General features: G+C 39.0%; 2 protein-coding genes across 7 annotated transcripts in view; both read left to right on the top strand.

Annotated features, from left to right (window-relative positions):
• LOC117878348 (craniofacial development protein 2-like) overlaps nt 1-1,114 on the top strand; it is a 16,370-nt gene extending 15,256 nt beyond the window's left edge. Inside the window, exon 2 of the mRNA XM_034772520.1 lies at nt 467-1,114. Within this exon, the coding sequence (XP_034628411.1) occupies nt 467-1,092 (626 nt within the window). The 3' untranslated portion in view covers nt 1,093-1,114. The remainder of the gene's footprint in view (nt 1-466) is intronic.
• LOC117877794 (kynurenine/alpha-aminoadipate aminotransferase, mitochondrial-like) overlaps nt 1-9,860 on the top strand; it is a 49,563-nt gene that overhangs the window by 20,611 nt on the left and 19,092 nt on the right. For 4 of the 6 annotated variants that reach the window (XR_004645824.1, XM_034771291.1, XM_034771287.1 and 1 more), the window contains exons 1-6: nt 3,067-3,152; nt 3,357-3,419; nt 5,933-6,034; nt 7,256-7,421; nt 8,474-8,606; nt 9,446-9,520. Coding sequence is in view for 5 of the 6 variants with exons in the window: in XM_034771291.1 (XP_034627182.1) it covers nt 5,968-6,034; nt 7,256-7,421; nt 8,474-8,606; nt 9,446-9,520 (441 nt within the window). In the remaining variant the exon portion in view is untranslated. Of the gene's footprint in view, nt 1-3,066; nt 3,153-3,356; nt 3,420-5,932; nt 6,035-7,255; nt 7,422-8,473; nt 8,607-9,445; nt 9,521-9,860 lie in introns of those variants that run through there. The other 2 variants (XM_034771289.1, XM_034771290.1) reach the window with 1 other exon arrangement.

The following is a 9,860-nucleotide window of genomic DNA, read 5'->3' as shown; positions in this document are numbered from 1 at the left end:
GCCTCCAGACCCTGCGCCCCCGGCTGGGCGCTTCCCCTCCCGGGCTCCACCTGCGCTGGGGAAGCGCCGGCTGGGGGTGCAGGGTCTGGGGGCTGCCCGGCAAACCCTGAAGTCGGTAGCGCTGGGGCAGCCCTTTCCCCCTGGCTGGGAGTGGGAGGGAGGAGGAGGCGGAGTTAGGGCAGGGAAGGGGCGGAGTTGGGGCGGGGCTAGGGGTGGGGAAATGGGTGGGGCCAGGGCCCGTGGAGGGTCCTCTTTTTTTATTTATGAGATATGGTAACCCTATTTTTTATATGTTTTAAATCATATATTTACAACACTTCAACATAACTGTATTATGAATACAGAACAACATCCTTTCTCATCCCATTACATTTTCTTTACCTAATCATTTGGTTGTAAACCTATGTTTAAAAATGCTTTGGGTTATATTAGGAGTTTCAAAGTCAGGGCTCCTTTTTCTGAGAAGGGCTTATTTTCGGGAATACTTTCCTTGGAAGATCATTCGACAATAAAGCAAGGACTGGAGGCATTGGATTCATTGTCAAGAAAGAAAAAGTTCCAAGGATAGTCAGCTGTGACATCATATCACCCTGGATAGCAGTTCTCATGCTTCAGACAAAACAAAGGAAAACTATTAAAATTATTCAGGTGTATGCTCCCATGCAGCAAGTGGAAGACGAAGAAATGGAACATTTCTATGAAGAGCTGGAGGAGGTAATGCAGAAAAGATCCACCTACACAGTTATCCAAGGGGACTTCAATGCAATAGTAGGTGGAAAGGAAAGTGAGAAAGAAAAGTATGTGGGAAAATTTGGTAAAGGTGTAAGAAATGATCACAGAGCATGTCTGGTTGCATTCACAGAGGTAAACCATCTCCACACAATGAACACAATATTTCAAAAAGAAGATCATCGGCACTGGACATGGAAAAGCCTGGCTGGAGTCACACTGAATCAGATTGATTATGTAATGATGGATACTAGAAGAACCTTCAATGATGTAGCGACAATAGGAGAACAAATCATTTTCACAGGCTCAGACCATTATATATTGCGCTCAAAACTATGTGTTGACAATGTCTACGAAGACTGAGTTAAGAAAAGCCAGAAACCAAAGCAAAAATGGCACTTCAATGAAGAGGTATTTGCACAGGAAGTAAGTGAAATGGACCTTGAGTATAAGGTCCATAAGAACATTGATGAGGACTATGAAGAGTTTATCTCGCAGATAATCTCATCAGCTAAAAAGGCAAAGGCATTGAAAACGCTGAAATGCAAGCAGAGGATCAGCAAGGAAACTGTGAATCTGATGGCGAGGAGGGCGCGCATTAAATTAGAAGGAAAAATGAGCGAAGAATACAGAACACCATGCAAAGAAATCTGTGTGAAGATGAAAGAAGACTATGAAGACTTTAGAAAGAAGAAATTGAGAGAGGCGGCCAAAAGAAAGAGAGTCTGAAGAAGGTAAAAAGAGATGTTAGGCTGAAACAGATTATCCCAGCAGCGCTGAAAGATGAAAATGATGAAAGGACATTGGAAAGGAGCAAGATGAACGAAATATATACAAAATTCTACAATGACCTCTACTCCTCGCATGACAATGTCCAGCGTACACCGTCAAGACAGCAGATTACAGAAGAAGATCCTGACGTTATGTGGAAAGACATTGAATATGCAGTTCGTAACATAAAGACAGGGAAGAGTCTGGAAGTGGATGATGATTGGCCGGAATATCTTAAAGCAGAAGAAGATATTCTCTTCAAAGCATTGGCACAACAGTTCACCATCTACATCAATAGCAAGCATGTTCCAGATGCATGGAAGAAATCAGAAACAATACTATTGATGAAGAAAGGTGATCCAGAAGAACTGAGCAACTACCATCCAATCACACTCCTTTCACAAGTGTATAAAGTCTTCACCTGCATCATACTCAAATTGGATTAAGAAGGATCTTGAAATGCACGAAAGCAGAGAACAAGCTGGTTTCTGCTCAGGGTATTCAACAATTGATAACATCCACTCAGTTCGGCAGCTCATCGAAAAATGCAAGGAATGTAAAGTACCATTGTGTATTGCATTTGTTGACTACAAAAAAGCATTTGACTCAGTAGAGATTAATGCTGTACTCAACACATTCAATGAAATCAGAATCAACCTGAGGTACATCGACCTGCTGGAAGAAATTAACTGCAATTGCTTGACAGAGATATTATTCAATGTCCCCTGCATTATTACTATACATAGAGGAGTCAGACAAGGCGACACAATCTCAGCAAAGCTGTTTGCAGCAGTATTGGAGTTGCTGTTCAAGAAATTGAACTGGGAATAAGGAATCAGAATTGACGGAGAACAGTTAATGCATCTTCTCTTCACTGATGACTGTGTCATACTGGCAACGGACACAGGAGAACTGGAGAACAAATTGCAGCAACTGCAAAGGCTTTCACATGATATTGGGTTGGAAGTGAACATGTCGAAGACAAAGTGGATATGGAATGAGCATTGTGCAGAAGGAATCATCACTGTAAATGGGAAAGAAATCGAGGAGGTCGACAAATATATTTACCTGCATCAGCAGCTGAGCAGAGACAACTCATTCTAAGGAGAATGCAATAGGAGACAAAAGGCAGGGTGGGCAAGTTTCAAACAAAATAAATATGTCTCTAACAGATGATGAGCTGCCCATGAAGAAAGGAAAGAACAGTTTAACTTCACTGTTCTGCCAGCAATGATATACGGAGCAGAATGCTGATCAATGACGAAAGCGGAGGGAGAAAAATTCGCTGTCACCCAGAAAGCAATGGAAAGGTGAATGTGTAAGATATCGCTCTGTGATCATATACCAAATTAGGAGATCAGAAGATGTACAGAGGTGACCGATGTAGTGCAGGCAATGTATGACGCAAAGCGAAGATGGGCGCATCATGTAATCTGCAGGCAAGACAATAGATGGACAACCTGCATCAGTGACTGGATTCCCAGAGATCTCAAGTGACCGCAGGGCAGACCAAAAACACGCTGGGCTGATCCCATGACAAAACTCTTTGGACAGAAATGGAAAGAACGTGCTTGCAACAAAATAGAATGGTGTGGCGTCAACTTTCGTTCGTGGAGGGACGGATGAGGACAAGACGGACACAAGTGACAAAGGTAACTTTCTTTGGTAAATAATTTACAGTATTTTCAAAATAACTGTTTGGGTAAAGTCTGAAGCACACTGATGATGTGGAAGAGAGTGAGTATGAGGAACTATGAGATTATTGTATATTTTCTTGTCACCGTATTAGGAGTAAATCTCATTGGGTTATTATTATAATTCATTGATTATTACTTCTTTGTGTTTGGTTGCTGAAGGGATGCCTCTTCTGAAGACCCTACTGTTTCTCTGGTCTTTTTTCCTACGCCACATCCCTGTTGGTAAGTTTTATTTCTAAATCATTAAAACTTTGTTTTTAAAATTGTAATTTCTTTCATTTTTGTTACATGTCACATTTTTAAGTGTTGTAGTTACCTAAAATAAGTAGGTTTCAGACTGCTGAGCTAGAATTGATATGCAAACTAGACACAATCAACTCTGGTTTGAATAAGGACTGGGAATGGCTGAGCCATTACAAACATTGACTCTATCTCCCCTTGTAAGTATTCTCATACTTATTATCAAACTGTCTGTACTGGGCTAGCTTGATTATCACTTCAAAAGGGTTTTTTTCTCTTAATTAATTGGCCTCTCAGAGTTGGTAAGACAACTCCCACCTGTTTATGCTCTCTGTATGTGTGTATATAGATCTCCTCAATATATGTTCCATTCTATATGCATCCGAAGAAGTGGGCTGTAGTCCACGAAAGCTTATGCTCTAATAAATTTGTTAGTCTCTAAGGTGCCACAAGTACTCCTGTTCTTCTTTCTTCTAAAATAAGTAGTGCCCAGGTTTGTTTGTTTTTGAAATCAGGACTCTCAACAAATTCCCAAGATAGCCCACTTGAGGAAATTGACCCTATGAGGAAAATTTCCATTAGTAATGTTGTCTTTAAGTTGCGTCTCATTTACCCTCCTTCATAACAATTTTCTAAAAAACAGCATACTGTGTACTGGCTATAGACTTCACTTTAATTTTCCTCAACTTCTACTGGCAGATCCTCAGCTGGTGAAATTTTCACCAGCTGAGGATGTGTTCCTTAGTGTTTTCTTCATTTCTACCTCTATTTCTCCAGTCTATTTCCAACTTGCTATTTAGGTCTGTCTATCTTGCCACAAACTATTTTCCAATCATTTTTACTACCTTCCTGTCTCAGTGACTGAATTTTTCCAGAACAGCTCTTTAGCGGGTTATTCTTTTCCATGGAGGTATTATAAGAGAGGTGCTTCAGTGTCTATGTATGGCCTGCAGGAACAAGCCTATAAAGGAAATTCTAGTTTGCACTGTGTGTCTTCTTCACCAGAAGAAGATGACAAAAGTATTGCAAAGCCTCCTAGGGATTATCTTGTATAGAAGGCCTCCCCAGGAACTCTAGGCCAGCTCATGCTGGAGCCCCAACACAACACAGAGGTGTGACTGGGACATTCCAAGGCATGCTAAGGGCATGGCCAGCATCAGGGCCCAATTTTGGGACAAGCGACCCAGGCTTGGGGTGCTGTAAAGTAGGCAAAAGTTTAACAAATGGAGGGGAGGCACCAAAGCACGTTACTGTACCTAGTTATTCTGCAGTGACAATAGCTCATAGGGATCGCTGCAACTGAGTCCCAGGTTAGGGCTGTTCTAATCTGGACTGTGCCCCCTCTCCCTCATTGGGGGTAGCACTAGCGCATAGACCATAACACTTAGCGATGCAACTGCTATTGCAATGTTCATAGTAGTAGTAACAGGTAGAAAAAACGTTTTGATTTATAGAACATATAATCCAAGTAAAAGAGATATTGTTGCTAAATGTTGAAATAAGTCCTGTAATGTTTTATAAAAGTAGAAAGTGAACTGAAAAATAACTATGTTACTTCCTTCTGGGCATAGATATAAAGTTATGTTAGGACCTCTCATTTCTCTCCAAAGTGACCATTTAATAAAATAAAATACAAATATTAGACAATAGGAAAGGCAGGCTGGGGAGCAGAGAGAGGATCAGGCCTTGGAAGATGGTTCCAATTTTCTTTTGCCATCTAGAACAGAACGAAAATGAGCTCCTTTTGAAGCTCTGGCAGGAAACTGATGGTTGTGGTCCTTGTTAAGACACAGTGGTGAAAGACAAATGCACTTTTAGCTCCTTTATGAAGTACAAGCTGCCTTAAATGGTACCATTTCAGAAGTGCCTCCACATTTTCCCAGACATGTACACAAACATTAAACACACTCTAATGGGCTAACTGTAACACAACCACAAAGAGTAACCCTAGCTTCTGAACAACAGACTCTCACTAGCCATTCTAAATCCAGCAAGGTCCCTTTATTACTCTGCCCCTAACATTATGGAACCTGAACTTCCTTAGTTGCACTCAAAGAGGCACAAACAGCACACACACACACACACCCCGCCACCTCCAGCTGTAGGGAATCAGTCCCAGATATGCGGGACCGAATCCCCCTTTAGGGGAAACCCAAGATCCAGTCTAAAATCTTCCCCAAACCTCTTCATGAAGTAAAAAACCTGCCAAAGAAACATAATGTCTATCAAAAGCTGAGTAATGAGGCTAAAGCATCCAGTCATTTCTTTGTTTAACATTTGTGTATAGCCCCTAGAACTAATGACTCCTCTGTAAAAGTATTCTGCAAGGGGATTTTTTCTTTTGTTTTCAAAGTTAGCATAAACTGTGGAACAACCAAGAAGGCAGAAGCTAAACATTGCATGATTATTCATTGCATTTAGAAAACAAATCAGACATGTACTGAAGAGTAAAATGCTTTCCCTTTGTTTCCTTTTCTATACCAATTGCCTGATAGACCCAGAGAACTAGGTTGCTTTTTGTATCACCAGCATGGACTACTCCCAATTTCTCTCAGTAGTAAGTGCAGCAAGAGAGGAAAATCTTATAGAAGTTACAGGTGAGTACAAAATATTTCCCCTAACCTAACTGATGTCTTCCATGTATTATTGGCTTCTTTTCTGTGATCAACAAGGATAACTCAGCTGAACATTGGAAGTTATATCCAAAAGATTTGAGGGTAATGACTAGGATGCTACTTGGGGTATTTTTAAAGTCTTTGTGGAGTGCTGTTATTAGGCAAGTGAAATTTTCATCTCAAGCTTTAAATCAGTTCTCATTCCACCCAATGGAAGTCAGTGTGACTCAAAGCAGAGAAACTGAAACATTCATTCATTCTATAGTTCTAGGACTATATATTAATAGTAAGAGACTTCCGCAGTTACCTCTGGAATTGGGTTTTTGTGGGTGAAGAACTCTTTAAATTTAGCAGAATTTGGCTGATTTTGGAGCACCAAATAAACTGAATAGGAAGCTATTTCTTTTTTACTGGAAAAGTACTGAAAGGTAATAAAGTTAAACTCTTCTTTTACAGTATACACAGAGAAATTCTCATTACTAAAGTGATACTTACTTAACAAAATTGTGGTGGTGTATTAGATCCTTCATTTTCCATGCTTGAAACCTGGAGAGCATCATGAAGCATGTAATCCAAAGAGATGCCTACAGTTTATTTCAAAAAGTTTGTGCTAAACTACCTGGACAAACAGTAGCTTCAACTACAGTAGCTCCTGACAGCAGTTAGTAAATGAAAATGTTCCATCCCCAAGTCAGCCTTTGCACAGAGTTGTTCTTTGTAACTTTAAAAGAGTAAGATCATCTATCTAGAAATTAGTAGAGAAGGAACTAAACCAAACCCCAGACATGAGATGCTTCCAGATTTCAGAGAAGTTCAAACCTAGATCCAAATTTAGCAACTCAGTCCATCTCTAATATTTTATAGCTAATATTTCATGTATGTCCAAGTCATAGCTGACAATTTGTAAAAAAAACTATGATGGTATTGGTATTTCTACTACTCTTCACAAAAACATGACATTTTTATTTACTGGCAGCAAACAAAAACCTTTAGAAGATAAATATTGAGCAAGAGAGAACAAATGAGAAGTATTGTTCTCACAGGAAAACAATGTATGTCACTGTGAATCAAGAACACCACATATTTACTTTAACATTTGACTATAATGTATTAAATAGAGTTGAACACCCTGTAAGAGTGCATTCTCTATTCCTTGCAGTGTGCAGTCTCCAATAGATGATTTCTTCCTTATGTTCACTACAGGTAGTTTGGCACAGAAGAACCCCTCAGTAATCATGATCTCTGGAGGCATGCCAAATCCTAACTATTTCCCATTTAAAACAGCAAGTTTCACTCTTGAAGATGGAACCACTATTGAAATTGGGGAGGCATTAATGAAGAGAGCCCTCCAGTATTCCTCCACAAAAGGGTAGTTTTCAAAAGCGACGTGACATTTCTTAATCAATTTAGTATCAGGTCCAAGATTAATAAAAAGAGCTGATCTTTTTAATACAATACCCATTTACTTGGAGAGATTGAGATTAAGTGATTGTATTTTAATCTTCAATGTAAACTGGTTCATTTTTCATTTTTCAAATAACTTTTCAATAATCCATTATTCAATAAGGAAAACTGAATTGTTTCATTGTGTCCATCAACCTGTTTTTTTATTGTAAGGACTGAGCCTATCAAAATATAGAATTTCTGCTCCATCGAGAATTCTGATATTTCAATCTTTTCATTACAAATTGGGCAAAAAATTCAAAATATTTAACCTTTTCACAGAATGAAACATTCTGAATTTTTTTTGTTTGGATTCAGCCACAGGGCAAGATTGTGATGAATCCTAAAAGATGGACTCTGGCAAGGAAGCCTGTCCTATTAGGGAGAATAGGGGCATAAGGGGCCTGAAAATACAGCTCCCATCAGGTACCATGGTGACATAGGCGGACACAGAAATTAATGTTCACCTGACCTGAGACAAAATACTTCATTTCAATTTTGCTGACAGATAATTCTTAAGAAAGTTTTCTTTTCCTGTGGAAAATTTCAACAACCCCCTCTTTCAATAGGAAAATGTTTCATTCCAAGTATGACCTACTTTGGTTTTCATTTCTGAACACTTATCTGTCAGATGAAACAACAAGAGGTTCATTTAAATTCATGAGCATTTTCCTTAGTGAAAACTGAAAACTAATCCTGCAATCTCTAGCTAATGCACAGTCTCATTTAAGACAGTGATGGAACTACTTATAAGAGTAAGAACTAATCATGATAGTAAGGATGTGCAGGATCAGTCTCTAAAGTAAGCACTTCAGGATTCGATCCATAATCCTTTTTATTTAACAATAGCTACACACAGGTTGTTCAGAAATCATGCTGCATCAGGGCTGCAAAGGGACGCTTCTGAGTAAATGTCTCTGTACTTTATAAAGTGTTATGGATACAAATGAAGAATAAAGGAATGAAACTTCTGTTCAGAATTCCAGAGTTCTTGTCCTGGCTAAAGGATTTACAGATGAGTCTCCACGATCCTCCCACTGCCAAGTACAGTCCTGATCAGGGCCAAATGGAGATATGTGTCACCACTGGCAGCCAGGACGGCTTGTCTAAAGTAAGACTGAAAAGAGAATCGGTACTGGCATGGCAATGCTACATAAACTATATAGTTTATTAATTATATCTACAAAGTTTAGTTCACAGGGAACATAGCCCTTTGTTGATTCCCTTCACTCCATTTCAAGTAATATAACCTTCCCCAACACTGAAATATTAATAAACACAGATCTGCTACCTGTATGAAGAAGTGTGTTTAATTTGTTAGATTTTTTGTTCAATGGCACGAAAGCTTTAAACATGTTTTCACTTAAGCAACTAATTTTGAATTGAAAAAAGTGCTAGTTTATTATACATCTTTTATACAAGGGAATAATTATCCAGCATGGGTGAAATCCTGTCCCTATTGAAGTCAATTGCAAAATTTCCATTGGCTTCCATGGGTCCAGGATTTCACACTCTGATTCTGTTTGTACTTGCCTTATTCACAGCAGTAGCCTGATTAAAATCGTAGGATAACTTGTGTGAGTGAAGGCTATATGCATGGATAAGATAAGCAAGCCTTGGTTTCTTTTTCTTGGTTTCTATATATATTCCAATTGACTTATTTTATAATTATATGGTAAAAATGAGAGAGTAAGCAATTTTTTAGTGATAGTGTGCTGTGACATTTTTGTATTTTTATGTCTGATTTTGAAAGCAAGTCATTTTTAAGTGAGGTGAAACTTGGGGGTATGCTGGACAAATCAGACTCCTGAATGGGGTACAGTAGTCTGGAAAGGTTGAGAGCCACTGATGTAATCAATACAGATAATCCAACCAGAGTATATAGCAATGTGTATAATATTCAGGAGGAAAGGTCAGACTGTTGTAAAATAAATTATTCTTATTGGGCAGGTGTTTGATATGCTTGTCAATCCTGGAGATAATGTCCTTTTAGAAGACCCCAGCTACTCAAGGACTCTGTCAGCAGTGAGTATTGGTTATGTCTGCAAAGCAGTGCAAAGTTCCTCCTAAAGTCAAGATGAAGAGGGAAAGTTTGCAATATGTGATTTCTCTCACTGATTTAAGTATGCATCACATGTGGGCCACATCTATGGATATCTGGCAAGTTATATATTGCAGCAGAGACCGATCTGTATTTCAGTAGTCATGGGTACATTTTGAATAGGATCTCTTTCAGGCCTCCGCACATACAAAATTAGGCACATGTAATATATGCATTCACTTGACTTTCAAGGCCAATGGATTTTGAAGGTGTAAGTTTAACATGTATAAACAGGTTTTTGACTCTTGAAAGCAGGGTGGATTG

Source organism: Trachemys scripta, chromosome 5, assembly GCF_013100865.1.
Source record: "Trachemys scripta elegans isolate TJP31775 chromosome 5, CAS_Tse_1.0, whole genome shotgun sequence".
NCBI classification, from domain to species: domain Eukaryota; kingdom Metazoa; phylum Chordata; order Testudines; family Emydidae; genus Trachemys; species Trachemys scripta.
Note: the sequence above shows the minus strand (reverse complement) of the source record. Positions and strands in the feature narration are given on the sequence as shown.